We start from the raw sequence: 18,297 nt of genomic DNA, 5'->3' as shown, positions 1-18,297 counted from the left end.
CAAAGTGTCATGGGCGGCAGGTGGTCAAGGGGGCAATGCGAGCGAGTGGGAAGATGCTGAGAGAAAGTTGTGAGGATGCAAGAGGGCCGTGTGACGTGTGAGAGGTCGAGGCAGTGTCAATGTAGTTTGGAGTCGCCTGTGTTGAAAGGTGTAGTGTCCTTGAAAGAGAGAGTGTATATGAGTGTGGCGTTGTTGTAAGCAAAGTTGGAGATGTGGTGTTGAGGTTGAGTGTGATGAGTGGTTGCGTGGTTGATGATGAGTACACCCACTATTCAGCGCGCCGAGACACAAAGACCAGTGTGCGGGGGGAGGGAGGGCCAAGGAGGGGAAGGAGAGGGGGGAAGGTGGTTTTGCGGGAAGCGTTTCCGCCCAGCCCACAATCTGCCACCGTACAGGATACAGGATATACCCAGGGCCGAGGTATGGAAACTATGGCCAGGCCCCCTATTCAAACCATCCATCCCTGCCATTAGCTTCAAGGCACCCATTCAATTCATCTGGTTCCATTAGCGGAATCAAATTAGCTCATTCACATCCAAATGCCTCCACTCAACTCTCCATCACGCTCAGCCACTCCTCAACGTTCAACTGGCCTTGTCCACCCCACCCCTTCCTCACCTCTCCCATCGTCTCTCCGGTGCTGGTCTCCTCCTCCCAGCACTGGGTACACAGTCATGATTACACTCACTCCGCTGTCTTCGTCCGCATCGTCGTCTTCGGCCTCGGAGCCCGTTGCCTACTTCCTCGAGCTCGACGATGCCCGCATCCTCCTCGACATGGGCCAACGCGACTACCGTGCCAGCCTTGAGCAGGACAACTGGGAATACGAAGACAAGATCAAGGAGTGAGTTTGGATTCCTACGTACTTGAGCTGATGGCAGACTTGCGCCGACGCTCTCCCTGGTCCTCCTCTCACACTCACCATCGACATACCTTGGGTTGTACCCGTATGCGCGGGCACACTGGGGCCTCAAATGCCCTGTATACGCAACACAGCCCACTGTTGAGATGGGCCGAGTGGTGTGCTTATCAGAGGCTGAGAGTTGGCGGTCAGAATGCCCGGTCGAGGAAGCGGATGGCGAGGAGGACACCGCCATCATCGCAAAAGGCTCCAACCCACCGCGCGGTCGTTACGTCCCCACCGTTGAGGAGATCCACGAGGCGTTCAACCACATCAAGGCTATCCGCTACAATCAGCCATTGCACTTGGGAGGTACGTGAGGGAAGGACCAGCGCTGACAACAGGCGACTTATCCCATTTGCTGGTGACGCCATTCCCGTCTGGACATGTGCTCGGAGGAACGCTCTTCAAGATCCGCTCTCCGACCTCCGGTACCGTGCTGTACGCTGTGGGCATGAACCACACTGGCGAGCGTCACATCGACGGCATGGTAACAGGTAAGATCGAGTCGCCTTTGTGCGAGCTGACCACAGGGCAAGGAGGCTTGGCAGGATACGCAGAAGATATCCGGCGACCTGATCTCCTCATCGTCGAGGGCGACCGCGCGCTCGTCACAAACCCGAAACGCCGCGACCGCGAGACTGCCATACTTGGTGAGAGTTTCACAGTCAGGGGAGCTAACTTCTCGCAGACGTGATCACCAACACGCTCCAGTCGGGGCACTCGGTCCTGATGCCGAGCGACCCCTCGCCACGTCTTCTTGAGCTGCTGGTTCTACTTGACCAGCACTGGTCGTTCAAGATCAACCCCACTGGCAAGCCGGATCCAGGGCCAGCATCAGCCTCTGGTTGGAAGTTCCCACTCTGTGTCGTTAGCAGAACTGCACAGGACATGGTCAACTTTGCCCGCAGCTTGATCGAATGGATGGGCGGTGTTGTCCGCGAGTCGTCCGCTGATGATGTGATGGGCGTGCAAGCGGGACGGGGGAGGAAACGCAGGGCTCGCCAGATCGCCGTGGGTTCCGAGTACGGCGCTCTCGACTTCAAGTGAGTTCAGAAGTCGAGCTTGCTGACTCTTTCAGCCACGTCGACTTCTTCTCATCCCTTGACATGCTCCTGCTCAAGCACCCAGTAAACGAGCCGAAGCTCGTGATCGCTGTGCCCATCACGATGTCGCATGGCCCTTCTCGATTCCTCTTCACCATCATGGCCAGCAAGCCAGGGAATGTGGTGCTGCTCACCAACCGCGGCGAGGACAACACTCTTGCGCGGGAGTTGTACGAGCTGTGGGAGAGCGAGCAGACGGAGGATGCCAAGTGGGGGCACGGCAAGATCGGTAAAGTCATCGCCATTCCCGGGCCGCTCAAGTTCGAGATGGACGAGAGAATTCCGCTCAGCGGCGAGGAGCTGGAGGAGTATGAGGAGAAGGAGCGGCAGAAGAAGGAGCGCGAGGCGGCGCAGCAGGCGGCGCTGGATCGCTCAACGCGCATGCTCGAGGCCGACGACCTCGAGTCTGACTCGGACAGCGACAGCGAGGACGAGGGCGCGGGCGGCCTACTGACGGCGCGCACCGAGGGCGCAAACGCGATCGCTGGCGACAGCGAGGACGTGCGTACCATGTCGTTTGACATTTTCGTCAAGGGCCAGCAGACGCGTGTGGGCCGTGGTGTCGCCGGCGAGATGGCACGTTTCCGTATGTTCCCATTCCTTGCCAAGGCACGCCGTGTCGACTCGTACGGCGAGGGTCTTGACATTGGACAGTGGGTCCGCAAGGGCCGCGAGATCGAGGAGGACGGCGAGACGGAGGAGGTGCGCGATGCCAAGCGGCGCAAGCTCGAGGAGGAGGAGAAGGCTGTGAGTATCTGCCTGAATCGCGTCCAGCTGACATCAGGCGGTTCCTCCCGAGCCCCCATCCAAGTTCATCAGCAACAACGTTACACTACAGCCGCGCGCGTCGGTCGACTATGTCGACATGGACGGCATGCACGACGGACAGGCGATCAAGACGATTATTGCGGACCTGCAGCCACGCAAGCTTGTCCTCGTCAAGTCGAACAAGGCGTCGACGGAGGCGCTCCTCGAATTCTTCAAGTCGACGCCGAGCATAACGCGAGAGGTCTTCTATCCCGATACGAACGAATCTGTGCGCATCGGCGAGCACGTGCAGAGTTTCTCGCTGCAGCTTGGCGACAGCATATCGGCACTCCTGAGCGGAAAGTGGTCCAAGTTTGAGGGCTACGAAGTGGCGATGGTGGACGGCAAGCTGGCGTATGCGTCGGGCTCGACTGTGCCGCTTCTCGAGGCTCCGAGCGTCGAGCTCCCACCAATGGCAGAAGTGAAGGAGGAGCCGGAGGCGGAGGCTGTGGCCATGGCGGAAGTTGAGGCGGAAGCTGAGGCGGAAGCTGAGGCGGAAGCTGAGGCGGAAGCTGAGGCGGAAGCTGAGGCACCGATCGAGGCAGCCGAGGCGGCCGAAGACATCGTGATGGAGGAGGGCAAGCCCGACATCGTAACAGACGAGCCGGCCACCATGGCAGACGAAGAGACGGCCGCCGACGAGGCGGTCATTAAGGCTGAGCCAATCGAGGTACAGCTTGAGGTGGAGGTTGCGCAGAAGCCCGTTCCGACCGGACCAGCATCTCTTCCCGGTTCGCTGTTTATTGGTGATCTGCGCCTTCTGGCACTCAAGAACCGGCTAGCTGGACAAAAGATCGACGCCCAGTTCGCTGGTGAGGGTGTGCTCGTGTGCGGTTCCGACAAAGGAAGCATGGTGGTTGTGCGCAAGCTCGGCGCGGGACAGATCGTGCTCGAAGGAGCAGTTAGCAGGACATACTTTGCCGTCCGGAAGGAGCTCTACGGCTCGTATGCCCAAGTAACAGCGATGTGATGTAGCGCGGTTTCGACGTCTTATGTTCGCAGGAATTCATGAACACGTCTAATCGTGCCAACCCTAACCTGTCGGACTAACCTCGATCCATCTACTTAAGCCCTCGGACCCCCTCGGTCTCTACTTAGCCTCCTCAATAGCCTCGCGCGGCGCCCATCCCCCAATAGCCGGGAAGCCCCCCTCGTATCCACCCTCGAACTCCACGCGCTCAAGCCTCTCTGCCAGATCACGAAGCAGAACCCTGTTCTCGCGCGCCGCATGCTCGGCGTTCCGGAGCCCATAAAGGAGCCTGGCCGAGTTCTCTGCCCGAGAGTCGGCAAGCGAGGCGCCGAGTGCGCGAACCGAGGCGGCAAGTTCGGCGTTGGAGGTGCGCAGACGCTCGTTCTCGACCATAGACTCGGCGTGGGCCGCCCGAAGCGTCGCGTTGTCGCTGATAAGAGTGTCGAGCTTGGAGGAAAGGGCGGTTTCAAAGGTGGAGAGGGTGTCGCGGAGGGCGTCGAGTGGGGTTTTCTTGGCTGTCGTTAGGAAACCGATAGAAGAGGACAGGAGTCTAGTAAGGAGACAGGAAGAGAGGGAAGAGAGGGACGAGAAAGGAAGGAAGAGTACTCACGAACAGCAGAGCTCCAGCTCGCGGCATTGTTCAGCACCATGGGCTTGAATGGCGTGAACGGGATGAGAGCCTTGGTGTCCTTGGTGGCCATTGTGTTGAGACGTCGGTTTGCGAGCGTGGGCAGAGATGCGTCCAAGAGATGGAGATGAGATGGAGGATGGAAAAACGACACGACAAGAGAGCAAAAGAGTACAAGAGCACACGTCGCAGGCTCTCGGATCAAGCAGCAGCTAGCCGGAGCACTGAATGCAGTTATCGTGGCGGCAGTGCGCGCACGGGTGGCATGCATCATTGTCTGACGCAGCTCCTGGCTCTTCTTGCGCGTGCGCGGACGTGCACTGCGTATGCGGCGTGCCGTGATCCGTCCCACTCCACTCCTCTGCGAAGCCTCCCGACATGAGCGCCGCACAGAGCCTTATACAATCTGCATATCTTCATCTACCATCTACAGCTTAAACTTCTCGATACCGCTCTTGACCAGGTCCACGGCGACCGTGTTGTCAAGCGGCTGGTACTGGTTCGTCACGAGCTTGATCGCCTCCTGTCCCACGATACCGCCCATAAACGCGGCTGTGTTCGGGGGCGTGAGGAACCCGCCACGCACGCTGTTGTCAGCTTGTCCCACGCACTGTAGCTTACACCTCCCCGATGGCGTTGGTCAGCTTGGTCGGCAGCTCTTCCCCCGTGTCCGCGTGTACCGTCACCAGGGCCTTGCGCGCGAAGCGCTCGACCTCGGCCACGTCCAGTGCCATGTCGCTGTCTTTGGCACCGGGCCAGTGCCCGAACGCCTTGTAGAAATGCTCCGATGCCAGGATCGCAAGCACGATGCTGATCTCCGAGCCGTAGCTGGGCATCAGTTCCTCCCCCTCACCGAACGGGAAGTCCTCCTCTGGTGTTAGTTTACTGTTAAAGCGCATTAACGAACCGATGCGCTCCTTCATCCCCCCCTGGTACTCCTTGGCCGCAAGGAGCGAGGTGCCCTTGACGATAGCGACGCCGCCGACATTCTTGACGAACGACTCAACCTCGGCTTCGGGAACCGCGTCGTCATGAAGCCCAATCTCCCTGAGCACGCCACCGAGCAGGGAGGAGAACATGGCCAGGTCCTCCTGGAATGCCTGCTTGTACAGCTGCTGCACATTTACGTACGACTCGGTCGACGAGTGCATGTCGGGCAGCGACGGCGCGACAGGTGGGAGCTTCGGAGGCGTGTCCATGAAGCGGCGGAGAGTGTGCAGGAGGATGTGAAGATTCTTCGACTATACGTCAGCGTGGCCGGATGTTGGGGCGTACACTCATGGAGATGCTGACGACCGCAGGGTCGTTGATAAGCTCTGCAACGTCGTACGGGAGCTCTGATGGAACAGACGCGCGGTATGCTTGCCCGACAGCCTCGTCAAAGTTCTCCTCGTCATATTTCATGCGCCAGCTGTTCAGCAGCTTCTTGAATGCCTCTTTGTCCTCCTTGCTTGTGGGCAGGTTGCCGTTGTGCTGTTGTCAGCTGATGGCCGACCTGCAGGCAGCTCACGCTCTCCTTCCACTGGCTCGTCGCGCGAACGAGCAGCACAACCCACGGGATGTGCGAGTGCACGTGCACCTCCATCGACTCGAGGTCGAGGCCGCGCGCGTACTCCTCGAGGGCCGGAAACGGCGCATCGATACGCAGTGTGTGCGTGGTGTCCGGGTGAGTGTCAACGACTGTTTGTCAGCAATTTACATTCTAGTGTCAGCTGACTCACCGCAATGCTCGCGGACTTGGATCTGGAGGCGGCCCGTCAGACCCGAAGTGCGGATCGACATCAACGGGATGTCGGGCTTCTCGGGTGTCGATGATGCTGGTGTTAGCAGTGTCGGAGGAAGGCGCACTCTGCCAAAGCAGGTCGGCAATACGGTCCTCCAGCGCTGGTGGGATGTTGGAGGTGATGATGAGGGTGTAGGAGAGGAAGAATGCTGGGTCCGTATCAAGCAGCGCGACTGGGTCTGCAACACGCGCCTCGCCTGTGACGGCGGGGTTCAGCTCGCAAAGGAAGCTGGGGTTAGTGGGACTCGGCGCGTGACTAACCGGACCTCCTCCTTGGCAATGGGGTGCCCGATAGACGTCGGCTCCAGGAAGAAGTTGGACGCGACGTCAGTGGCAGCCGTAGTGGCGTCTGAGAGGATGGTAAAGTGCTGAATACCTGGTGTGAGCTAAACCCAACTGTCGGAAGCTCACCAGGTAACACGAGGTTCTTGATCGCCTGGCACCCAACAGCGTCGTGTCCGACCAGGAGGATACGTGCCGACTCGAGGGAGCGTTGGCCGGCCGACGCCCACAGGCTGACATTAACATTGCCTCGGAGGTAGGACGTACCGGAGCTGGCGGTCGTATCGGCGCGCCTTGGCGTCAGGCCGTCCCCTATCGTCAGCTCAGTCGGAAGTGGAAGGTGACGCACGGGGGTACGGGCGTGTTGCGCGACGAGGTCCCCGAGCCCACTGCGATCGCAGTGGTCGCCTCGGAGATGTCGACCGCGTCGTCCATCTTGGCAATCTTTGGTGGACGGCTGGGGGCGGAAGGCGAGGAAGGCGGGTCGCGACCACGCGTGGCCATGGAGGCGGAGAGGGAAGAGGCGAGAGCCGTGCTGGATCCTGCGCACGAGGCGTGCGGGCAATTGCAGGGAGGGGGAGGGGTTGCGCTCCCAGATGTTAGAGAGAGGGTTGTGGCAGTTGCAGTTGTTATTCGAGTTGGAAGCTGTGGGGGGAAGGCAATGGTAATGGGGAAAGTGTATTGATGAGCAAGAATCTCAAACTCGTCTGCCAACACTCATGCATGACGCGCCTCATCTTGGAATGGTTCCGCTCCAACTCGCTCTCCTCCGACATGATTTACCAGTCTCTAGCTTTGAATCGTTATCAACAACGCCAAGCCTCATGGCCTCATGGGCGATGCAATGTAACCCTGGGGCGAGAGGAGTAGTTCAGAATAGCCGGCAAAGTGGTCTGCATGCATCCATCCATCCTCAAACCTCGGTGTCGATTATACACTGCCCCATCTACCACGACAAGAAACCCATGTCCTTGTTCGCCGCCCCCGGGCGCGCCAGGCCAGTTCCGCTGCGGATCAATCCCGGCACCACTTTGCCTTGGAGGATCGTTTCCTCGACGACACGAGGAATCTCGTGCGGAGAGACGCGTCCGTACGACAGATACGCACCCGATGGGAAGAGGATCTGCTGGTGAGCCAGAGGAGGAGCAGACACTCACAAGCATAACGCCAGCATAGCGGTGACCTCCGAGATGGCTGATGTTGAAAACGCCGACCTCGCCACCCTGACCTCCCTGCACGCTCTCGATATTCTCGATGCGTCGCCCAACCTCGGCCTCGCGCTCGGCATCAGTGGCTTCCAGCTCCTCGAGGGGTGGCCCATCCAGATTCGCAAGCGACGAGCCGACTTCGTCGACCGTCACACCGTTGCGCTCCAGACAGTCGAGGAGGACCGGACGCAGTAGCCCCGCCGCGATGTGGCATCGCTTGTCGCGGTTCTTGTGGGAGCCTGCTGTCAGAACTAGTAGAGAAAGCACTTACATAGCAGGACGATGGCGCGGTACGGCAGCACAAATGACCGACGGCGCTCAACTCCCTCCCCGTCCTTCTGGAGCAGGCGTCCGGCACGCCCAAGCGTACCAGACAGTGCGCCGTCCCACAGCGACTGAGCGCCCTCACGCGAGTTCTCCACCTCCAAGCACACCTTCCAGTCGGGGAAGACGATGGTCATCTGGTCTGTTGGGTCGTCCGACTGGCTGACCATGCTGCTCGAGTAGAGCGCGGGCAACTGCGTCACGGGTTTAGTGAAGGGCGAGGAGGGGGTAGGGAACGCGCTCGCCTTGATGTACGTCGAGGGATCGAGTGGGTTTCCGCCCTTGCTCTTCTTCTCCGTGTTCGGCTGCTCCTGCAACACCTCATTGATCTGGTGCGCCAGTCCCTCCTCCTCCTCCTGTGCGAGTTAGATTGGTCCTGATTACTCAACCCACTCACGACGTGGTCGCGCAACCAGTTGCTCTTGCCCGTGGAGATGACGACGACGCGGCCCACAGGCGGTCCACCACTGCCAGGCAGGTCACTCTCCCAGTCCTGCTCGACCGTGTCTGGCATCCCCTCGATGTTTCCATACTTGTCCTCAACGTACTCTTCGTACGTCTTGCCGTCCCACGCGTTGCCGATCTGAGCGGTTGGGCCATTACCCTCCGGCCTGTCCTTGTATTCGCACGGAATGTTGCAGCTCTCACAGTCTGCGTGTGACACGGGGATGTCATCGTGCTGGAGCGCTTTGGCCATCTCAGCGTACTGCCTGATACGACCCGGGTCCTCATGTTTGTTACCCAGAGGTGCTGGGCTGTGTGGAGTGCTCGGTGCTGGGCTGGGTACGGCGGACGGGGCTGCGCTACCGCGAAGGGAGGAGACGGCCGAGCTGGCCTTGTCCGCAAGAGTCTTGAACATTTTTGAGCGGATATGAGATGAGGTAAAAGTGAAGAGGAGCAAGTTGTCCAAGTGCCAAGTGACCACGAGGATACAGTGCAGCTAATCTGATAATGAAATTGGAGGGTAACGTAGACTGCACATGGCGACTCGTTAATACGCCGCAACAGCCCACCTTTGGAAGCAAAACGTCATGGTTGCGGCATTCAGATTTGCGGTCGATTTGGGTCAATTCGGCGCTCATGGCGTACACGTGGTTGAGCCGAAGAGAGGACCGACTACCGAGCGGACTGGGGTCTTGAAATACTCGCATACTACCCCAACAACAAGTTGCCTCTGTTCGCTCTGACGAGTTGAAAGATGGGAAACGGATACTCGCAACGTCTTAACATCTTTAGGTCCTTAAGGCCTGCAACTGTGGAAAATGCAACTTGCGGCCTCCACTCGACTCCAACTCTTAAGTGAAACAAGGAGATCAGGAGAGGTGCGGAATCAATATCACGTGGTTGGACGCGTTCCTACAGTAACCAGTCCACTCTCCACCAGAGGTCATATTGTTTTGGTGGAGGTAGCCAATCGTGCAATCGTAAACCACCTTCCTCCTCATCCACCACCTTCAGAACACTCCGACACGCTATACAGGTCTTAGAGCTCACCTACTTCACTCAATCGCATGAGAGCAGTATGCTCAGGTAGTGAGCTCATGGCCGAATACGAGCTAACACAGACCTCAGAGCACCATGCCTCCACCAGACCAGTCATCAGACCCATACGACGATGACGACTTCTTCGACGACCCCTCCACCCTCGCGGCCATCGCGCAGGTCGAGGAGCGCGCCATAACCGCCTCCCAAGCCCCGAAGCGCACGGGCTACCATCACACCGTGTCGCGCCCGGCTGCAGGGCCCCGCGCTACCCAGAAAGCGCCTGCACCCATCAACACTAATCCGCGGGTGAGCTACTGCGGGATGGGATGGGAGCAAGGGGGAAAGTACTCAGCCCGGATGGCGCAGGGTATTCCAGTCGCAGGGATGGCGCAGCACAACGAAGACGAGGAGCCAATGGACGTCGTCGTCGACGACAAGGGCCGGTACGGCTTCGGCTCGGAAGACGAACCAATCTACGACCAGCGACAACGGCCCGAGATTAGGCAGATGGTTGAGGCTGCCGCGCGGGAGAGGGATGCTTCGCGTCGGAGCCAAGCACATGTCCAGGGGTCGCAGGCGCGACGCGAGGCACTTGCTGCCGCCTTGCCACCCCGAGCTCCCATCACGAGAACTACCTCGGCCAACGCGCTCGCTGGACCGTCCGCCCCGCCTACGCGCTTAGCCACACGTACCTTCAACCGCGCCGCGTCTACTGGCGCTACGTTCGGGCGAACTGGGTCCATGGGGCCGTCGCGGCCCGTCAACGTCCTCCCCACTATCGGGTCGCAGGGCAGCTTACCTTCCTCGCAAGGCGCGGCGTCGCGCAAGGCGTTCTTCGAGCTCGAAGATGAGAGGAAGAGACGCGAGGCGCTCGAGTCCGAGGTGGGAACGCTGCGTGCTCAGCTCGAGGAGGTGCGGCGACAGAGTATCGTGAATCCGGCGCGAATGGCCCCTGGCTATGACGATGTTGCTCGGAATGAGATTGAGCAACTCAAACAACAACTTTACGTCGCACAAGGACAGGCTGCGACGGCCAAGCGCAACCAGGCAGCTGTGAGTTGTTGTTTTGGTCATTCCTGACAGCAGCTGGAAACACGGATGCACGCAGAGATCGACAAGCTTCATGCCGACAAGCGGGAGATGGAGAACCAGATGCGTGTGCGGGAGCACGATAACAAGCAAGCCCTGGATAGCGCTAAGACGCAGATGGTGTTCAGCGTATGTTATTTTACCTGGCTGAACTGAACCCAGAACCACCAGGCTCTCACGTCTGCTGCCAAGGCGCGCCAGCAGTGGCAGTGGCCTGCGTCGCAACGTGGACCGCCAGCGTCTCCTTTACGCGACAAGACAGTCATGACTCCTGCTCCGCTTGTGCGATCAGTGAACGCAAAGGGTAAGCTTAGCGTCTTCGTGTTATCTTACAGTCAGCCCGTCCACCACAAGCACAACCCCGCTTCGACGGTTTGAACAACGCGTTCAGCAAGACTCCCACTGTTGCGCGGACACGCCGGGGTGGGACCGAGGCGCCGAGCCCGACGGTCACACCCAAGAAGGACCGACGGCAGTCCTCGTCACCCTATGTGTCACCAATTCAGAGCCAAGCTGCGCGACCGTCAACGCCCCTGGACGGTGACGGCGAAATCAGCATGGACTGGCAGCCCGACTTCTCGGAGGTTACATTGGAGCCCGCACCACTCGAAGAAGCCCGAGATCTAAAAGCAGAGGTGGGTACGTCCGGAATCACTCTGACTTGCAGCTGCAGTACCACCTCATTACCTATGTGGCCTCCTCTCCTCTCCACCTCGCTATCAAGAACTGGTATGAGTCAACTTTCATTCGCATCATGGGCTACAAGTTGGAAGCGGATGTGGAGGTGTTACAGAAGTGGAAGGCTGGCCAGAGCAGACTATCCTCTGCGATCGGGGCGTCCGCCTTAACCTTCGAGCAGGTCGGCGGAGAGCTCGCACTCGCGTTCAGAGACATGTTCCTTGCGCTGGCTGAAGCGCGTGAGGCTCTCCGTACCGCCGGTAAGCCAGTCAAACTAGTGAGTGGAGCGAGCGTGCATGACCGACCGACAGGCCGACGTCGACATCGACCTCGTGCGTCTGTTCGCGTCAACGGTGCTCTTGTTCCCAACATTGCCGAGCACGGACCCCGCGACTTTCGGCCTTATCGGGCAGTATTTGAACATCCTCAGCCGCTGCCTGAACGCCAACAGCAAGGACAAGCTCGTTGAGGAGTGGGCGGCCGCCAGCGTGACCACGACAGTGGACCGAGACACTCTGCTTCCGGAACCTCTGCCCAAATCAGACCGTCCAGAATCTGTCGTGGAGCGCGAGCTCGGAGATGCCATTGCTGAAGCTGGAGAAGCGTTGTGTATGGTCGACGGCAAAACTCTCTGGTGAGCTGCTTGTTCGTCATGGTAGCTCACATCAGGCAAGCTGATGACCTTTCGTCAACCGTGCTCAATCTCAGCTTGTCAGAGCACCCTATTGTCGCGGCCCGCGGACTCGATCTGTTTGTCACTGCTGCCTGTCGTGAGCTCTTTGTCCGTCGAACAAGCTGACAACAGGGCCCGAGCACTTCCGACGACTGGTCACAAAGGCGGACGCCGCATCAGGAGGCATATGCCTCATGGACCGCATGTCGCGTTTCCTCATGAACGGACATCCCAGGTTCAGCCCAGAGCAGCGGTTTCACTACTGTCGGGACGTCCTTATGGCATTGGCTATGCTCGCTCGGAGCGACGAGAACGCCGTTGTTCTCATGACCGAGGGGTCGATTCTCGTTCCAGCGCTGGCGGTGGTGTTGCATCGCCACAGCTCATCGTTGTGGGCCATCCGGTCATCTGACGTGAACCGCTATGAGTGAGTCACTGGAGTGACACCAGTACTTACGGTTAGTCCCTTGGATCTCATCACTCCCACGATGCTTCTGCTACATCATGTCGTGTTCCCGCCGCCCTTCGCCAAGATGACCGGCGCATCGCAAATTCACACCGGCTCAGACTTTGCCGACCCAGATGCGCAGTTATTCGCTTCGCCACCTTCGCAGGGCGCCGCCATCGGGCGACTGTTATCAGCAGCGGCTTCCACGCCAGAGTTCAACGGCGTCCAGAACTTTTATGTTTCTGCGCTCGGGCCCATAGCGTACACCAATGCCGACCTGGACGATGGCGCATGGGTCTACGCGGTGCAGCCTCCTGGAGACGGGACTGCGCTGGACAGACGGAAAGAGGATGGGTCGGGCGATCTGACGATGGTGCAGTGTGAGTTACAGTGTGGCTGAGACCGCGCGAAACACGTGCCCTACTGACCCTCAGATCTGGCGCAGGACCTTCTCAACGCCTTTGTCGAGGGTCCGGAGGGCGATAGTGTCTACGAGATTTACGACACTGAGGAGCGCCAAAGCCAGAAGGCACCGGACGAGAGTGAAGTGATTGTCATCTCGGATGACGAGAACTTTGACGAGGAGGAGGCGATGCTCGGTACCTGGCCCCTCGACGATTAGAGAGCAGCCGCGACCTGTGTTCTCACTATGTACTATTACTGATTGTCACTGCCATACGTGCTCGTTGCTCGTTGCTCTGTATCGTATCATAGCTATGTGCGTGAGTGATGGCGGCGCAATTCAATCCAGTCGGGACCTGTGTGTTATCGTCATCTCGATCACGTTGACAGTGTGCCTGGAGGAACTGGGCGCCGAACAGATCCGACTTGACGTTATCAAAACCTTCCAAAATTGTTCATGACCCTGTCGTCAAAATCTCATCTCATCCACCGAGGGCCATTAGAACAAGCACCAAACCAATATCTGCGTAGACATTGTTGGGATGCAGAAGTGTTAGCAGACGAGGGGCGTGCATTCAGGGGGTTGAATCGAGTCCAAGATCCGACACAAAAAAGTCCTATGGTTAGTCACTTTGAAAACAAGTCGGCCGGTTCGCAAACACCCATTTAGCCTGTACTGAGAAGCAAAGGTAATTAAAGCCACGTAATAAAATATAAGATTGAAACGAGTTAGACCTGGCCCTGGATCGTATTTTTCGGGAACCTACACCCAAAGGGAGGACGAGTTGGGACGACCACCACTCGAAGTTAACTCGGATCCTCGTTAACACCGTTAACACCACCTACACCACCCACAACACGCCAAACGGCAGCCACAAAAGAGGCTACCCACTTGCCCATCGCCGGCTGGCAAAAACTCGCCCATCCCAAATCCCCGTCCGTCTGCGTCTTCGCGACTGACGTCTAAAAGCCACAAACCCGCCCCGGCCCAACCCCGCCAGCGACACTCAACATGCTCCGCTCCCTCCCCGTTTCGCGCTTTGCCCGCGCCGTTCCTGCTATCAGGGCTAGGGCAGTGGTTGGTGTCGCCGCTCGCCGCGGGTATGCTGTTGCTGCGCCAGCGGTTGGCAACTTTGGGCAGGTCGACGGCAAGGCGACCCTCAACTCGCCCTCTGAGATTGCGCGCCGGATATCGGCGCAGGTGCTGCCGCAGCTCGAGAAGCCTGATGTGAAGAAGGTACTCGTCGTTGGATCGGGTGGTCTGTCAATTGGACAGGCCGGCGAGTTTGACTACTCTGGTGAGTGCCCCACGCCCTATCCTACTGCTGGAGGTCCGGGAGCCGATAAGAGTCTAACACAACAGGCTCGCAGGCCATCAAGGCACTCCGTGAGAGCGACATTGAGACCATTCTCATCAACCCCAACATTGCTACTATCCAGACCTCGCACCACCTCGCTAGCGAGATCTACTTCCTCCCCGTCACTGCCGACTATGTCGCGTACGTGCTCGAGAAGGAGCGCCCGGATGGTATCCTCCTCACTTTCGGTGGACAGTCGGCTCTCAACGTCGGTATCCAGCTCGAGAAGATGGGTGTGCTTGAACGCCTCGGCGTTCAGGTTCTTGGCACGCCGATCCGCACGCTCGAGATCTCGGAGGACCGTGACCTCTTCGTGCAGGCCCTCAACGAGATTGACATTCCCGCCGCCCAGTCAACTGCCGTGTCCAATATTCAGGACGCGCTCGATGCCGCCAAGGTCATTGGATACCCGATCATTCTCCGTTCGGCGTTCTCGCTCGGTGGCCTCGGCTCGGGCTTTGCCCACGACGAGGAGGAGCTTCGTAACCTTGCCGCGCGGTCGCTCTCGCTCTCCCCTCAGGTCCTAATTGAGAAGTCGCTCAAGGGCTGGAAGGAGGTCGAGTACGAGGTTGTCCGTGACGCTGCCGACAACACGATCATTTGCTGCAACATGGAGAACTTTGACCCCCTCGGCACACACACTGGTGACTCGATTGTCGTCGCGCCCTCGCAGACCCTCACCGACGACGAGTACCACATGCTCCGTTCGGCTGCCATCAAGATTGTGCGCCACGTCGGTGTCGTCGGCGAGTGCAACGTCCAGTACGCTCTCGACCCCAACAGCCGCGACTACCGTGTCATTGAGATGAACGCCCGTCTGTCGCGTTCGTCGGCCCTCGCCTCCAAGGCTACCGGTTACCCGCTCGCATACACTGCTGCCAAGATTGCTCTCGGCCACACCCTGCCCGAGCTCCCCAACGCCGTCACCAAGTCGACGACAGCGTGCTTTGAGCCCTCGCTCGACTACATTGTCACAAAGATCCCCAAGTGGGACCTGGCAAAGTTCCAGCACGTCGAGCGCAACGTTGGCTCGGCCATGAAGTCGGTTGGTGAGGTGATGGCCATTGGCCGTACCTTTGAGGAGTCGCTCCAGAAGGCTATCCGTCAGGTCGACCCCAACTTCAACGGCTTTGAGGCTTACTGGAAGCCCGAGGACATGATCACTGCTCTCACTGAGAACAACGACCGCCGCCTCTTCGCCATTGCCCACGCCATGCTCAACCTCGACTACTCGATCGACTACCTGCACGACGTGACCAAGATTGACAAGTGGTTCCTCTACAAGCTTGAGAACATTGTCAACGTCTACAAGCAGGTCCAGTCGACGCCCTTTGACAAGATTGAGAAGGAGCTCATGACGACCGCCAAGAAGACTGGCTTCTCCGACCTCCACATTGCACAGCTTACTGGCAAGACCGAGGGTGAGGTCCGCGCCCTCCGCAAGTCGTTCGGCGTCACCCCCTTCGTCAAGCGTATCGACACGCTTGCCGCCGAGTTCCCCGCCTACACCAACTACCTTTACACTTCGTACAACGCCTCCACCCACGACGTCGAGTTTGACGACAACGGAACCATGGTTCTTGGCTCGGGTGTCTACCGTATTGGTTCGTCGGTCGAGTTTGACTGGTGCGCTGTTACTTGCTCGCGAGCTATCCGCGACCTCGGCAAGAAGACCATCATGATCAACTACAACCCCGAGACCGTGTCGACCGACTTTGACGAGGCTGACCGCCTCTACTTCGAGGAGCTTGGCTTTGAGCGTGTCATGGACATCTACGACCTCGAGGCCGCCTCGGGTGTCGTTGTTTCCGTTGGTGGCCAGCTGCCCCAGAACATTGCCCTCCGTCTCAAGAAGGCCGGCGTCAACGTGCTCGGCACTGACCCCGAGATGATCGACTCGGCTGAGGACCGTCACAAGTTCTCGTCGATCCTCGACTCCATTGGTGTTGACCAGCCCGCGTGGACTGAGGCCTCGTCGCTCGACGCCGCAAAGGAGTTTGCCGGCCGTGTCGGCTACCCCGTCCTTATCCGCCCCTCGTACGTTCTCTCGGGTGCCGCCATGAACGTCGTCTGGGACGAAGCCCAGCTCGAGTCCATGCTCTCGCTTGCCACCAACGTCTCGCCCGACCACCCGGTCGTCATCTCGCAGTTCATCGACAACGCGCAGGAGATTGACGTTGACGCCGTCGCCCACAAGGGCAAGCTCCTTGTCCACGCCGTTTCCGAGCACGTCGAGAACGCCGGTGTCCACTCTGGTGACGCCACTCTTGTCCTTCCTCCCTTCTCCGTCAGCAAGCACGACCTCGGTCGCTTCAAGGAGATTGCGCAGAAGGTCGCCGAGGCGTTCCAGATCTCGGGCCCCTTCAACATGCAGATCATCCGCAAGCCGCCTGTTGGTGAAGAGGACGCCGAGCTCAAGGTCATCGAGTGCAACCTCCGTGCCTCCCGTTCGTTCCCCTTCGTGTCCAAGGTTCTTGGCCACAACTTCATCGACACGGCCTCGGCTGCCATCATGGACACGAACGTACCCGCTCCCATCGACCTCATGGCCGAGAAGCGCGACTATGTTGCCATCAAGGTGCCGCAGTTCTCATGGACCCGTCTTCCCGGTGCCGACCCCTTCCTCGGTGTCGAGATGGCGTCGACCGGTGAGGTCGCCTCGTTCGGCAAGGACATCTACGACGCGTACTGGGCCGCCCTCCTCTCCGTCAACGGCATGAAGCTCCCCAAGGCCAACTCGGGTATCCTTCTCGGCGGTGACGTTTCGCGTCCCGAGATGGCCGAGGTCGCCAAGAACCTCATCAACCTCGGCTTCAGCCTGTACACGTACGACTCCAAGGTCGAGCAGCACATCAACGACCAGCCGTACCTCCAGATCAAGAAGATTCTCGTTCCCGTCAAGGACAAGAAGAAGCTCCGTGAGATTCTTGAGGAGCACGAGATCCAGACTGTCATCAACATGGCCCGTTCGCGTGCCACCACCACCCTCGACGAGGACTATGCGGCCCGTCGCGCCGCCGTCGACTTTGGCATCCCGCTCATCAACAACCCCAAGCTCGCCGTCCTGTTCACCGAGACGCTCGAGAAGAAGTTTGTCAAGAACAACCCCATCCCATACTCGGAGGGCTTCAAGCCTACAGAGGTCGGCTCGTGGCGCGACTTTGTGGGCGAGGCCAGCGACTACTAAGCACCAATCAGCCGGTATTACGCACTACTAGCACTAGGCATCGCGGCGGGGATTGCATCATTGATACCCGGCAAAGACTGTAGGGGCTGCTACACATGCCAACTAGATACATTCACTATTGCAATGCACACCACTGAGAGAGCGAGTGCCGCGAGCACAGCGAGCGGGAGGGGAAGGGAAGGAAAGGACCGTTGCCGGCGTTGCGTTGCGTTGCGTTGATTGAGATGTTGAATGGGCTTATGGCATGTCATGTAGGAGCAGTTCAACGGCTCAGCCAGGTACAGGGCTCGTCGCGTCGCGTCTGTCTGGCCCCGCCCATACGGCATACTGCTACTCTCAGCGACATACATGCGGTTCCGATCGCCACCTACCCATAACTCCGCTTTCAACTCAATAACGCCGAGAGCTTGATCACTCCAAATTCCATTAACGGAAGTATTCCGTCTAATATCTCTTAGTGTAATGGATCGATTAGGGTGGTTACCGGATCGTCCCCCTCATGGCTCACCACAATAATGTCGCTGGGTAGGAGGGGGGGGTGGTGGGGGTAGCTGGGGTGAGAGATTCCAAGGGGCTGGCTGGTCCATGGCCCAAACTAGCGACTGCCCGCTTGACGTTTCTCTTCGTTGTCTGTTCCCGGACCCACTCTACATCGAACTACGTTCAACGCCCAGCGCGTAACTTATCAAGGTCAGCACAACCCGGCGTCGACCTCATCCGTCCCGCAGCATGCTCGTGCGCACCCGCCGTGCACGGGGTGGACGGGTCGCCGTTACTTTTTTTTAGAGTAGAGCTGACGCCCGCGCCCATTCCGACGACAACGACGTCTGCCAACCCGTTTTTACTTTGTGTCTATCCCTCCCGTCTGTCTGCGCCCCGTTCAACCCAATACACTGTTCTACAACCTGAATCGTTGTGCCGTTACTTTTCCCCGTTCTTTGCTTTGAAATCTAGCTCCATCCTAGGAG

At 58.9% G+C, this 18,297-nt stretch overlaps 6 protein-coding genes across 6 annotated transcripts; 3 read left to right on the top strand and 3 right to left on the bottom strand.

Annotated features, from left to right (window-relative positions):
- Nucleotides 1-674: 674 nt before the first annotated feature.
- On the top strand, nt 675-3,784 carry CcaverHIS019_0112710 (uncharacterized protein; the record flags this gene model as incomplete). The annotated part of the gene is made up of 7 exons (XM_060596869.1): nt 675-844; nt 882-1,213; nt 1,246-1,398; nt 1,435-1,554; nt 1,593-1,947; nt 1,983-2,754; nt 2,792-3,784. 7 exons carry the CDS (start codon nt 675-677, stop codon nt 3,782-3,784), a joined length of 2,895 nt encoding a protein of 964 aa, XP_060453819.1.
- Nucleotides 3,785-3,904: 120 nt separating this feature from the next.
- On the bottom strand, nt 3,905-4,485 carry CcaverHIS019_0112700 (uncharacterized protein; the record flags this gene model as incomplete). The annotated part of the gene is made up of 2 exons (XM_060596868.1): nt 3,905-4,299; nt 4,395-4,485. 2 exons carry the CDS (start codon nt 4,483-4,485, stop codon nt 3,905-3,907), a joined length of 486 nt encoding a protein of 161 aa, XP_060453818.1.
- A 354-nt stretch (nt 4,486-4,839) lies between these two features.
- On the bottom strand, nt 4,840-6,981 carry CcaverHIS019_0112690 (uncharacterized protein; the record flags this gene model as incomplete). Its single annotated transcript, XM_060596866.1, has 11 exons — nt 4,840-4,999; nt 5,034-5,283; nt 5,320-5,653; nt 5,688-5,885; nt 5,923-6,092; nt 6,134-6,229; nt 6,261-6,424; nt 6,457-6,571; nt 6,607-6,710; nt 6,745-6,789; nt 6,827-6,981. The coding sequence occupies 11 exons, from the start codon at nt 6,979-6,981 to the stop codon at nt 4,840-4,842; spliced, it is 1,791 nt and encodes a 596-aa protein (XP_060453817.1).
- Nucleotides 6,982-7,423: 442 nt separating this feature from the next.
- On the bottom strand, nt 7,424-8,868 carry CcaverHIS019_0112680 (uncharacterized protein; the record flags this gene model as incomplete). Its single annotated transcript, XM_060596865.1, has 4 exons — nt 7,424-7,600; nt 7,635-7,924; nt 7,957-8,365; nt 8,407-8,868. The coding sequence occupies 4 exons, from the start codon at nt 8,866-8,868 to the stop codon at nt 7,424-7,426; spliced, it is 1,338 nt and encodes a 445-aa protein (XP_060453816.1).
- A 719-nt stretch (nt 8,869-9,587) lies between these two features.
- CcaverHIS019_0112670 (uncharacterized protein) lies at nt 9,588-13,004 on the top strand (the record flags this gene model as incomplete). Its single annotated transcript, XM_060596864.1, has 10 exons — nt 9,588-10,547; nt 10,581-10,712; nt 10,746-10,887; nt 10,923-11,218; nt 11,251-11,538; nt 11,573-11,895; nt 11,931-12,031; nt 12,067-12,361; nt 12,398-12,762; nt 12,817-13,004. 10 exons carry the CDS (start codon nt 9,588-9,590, stop codon nt 13,002-13,004), a joined length of 3,090 nt encoding a protein of 1,029 aa, XP_060453815.1.
- A 792-nt stretch (nt 13,005-13,796) lies between these two features.
- On the top strand, nt 13,797-18,294 carry CPA2 (uncharacterized protein; the record flags this gene model as incomplete). Its single annotated transcript, XM_060596863.1, has 4 exons — nt 13,797-14,082; nt 14,148-17,305; nt 18,004-18,019; nt 18,284-18,294. 4 exons carry the CDS (start codon nt 13,797-13,799, stop codon nt 18,292-18,294), a joined length of 3,471 nt encoding a protein of 1,156 aa, XP_060453814.1.
- Nucleotides 18,295-18,297: the final 3 nt, after the last annotated feature.

This window comes from Cutaneotrichosporon cavernicola, assembly GCF_030864355.1.
Source record: "Cutaneotrichosporon cavernicola HIS019 DNA, chromosome: 1".
Classification (NCBI taxonomy): Eukaryota; Fungi; Basidiomycota; class Tremellomycetes; order Trichosporonales; family Trichosporonaceae; genus Cutaneotrichosporon; species Cutaneotrichosporon cavernicola.
Note: the sequence above shows the minus strand (reverse complement) of the source record. Positions and strands in the feature narration are given on the sequence as shown.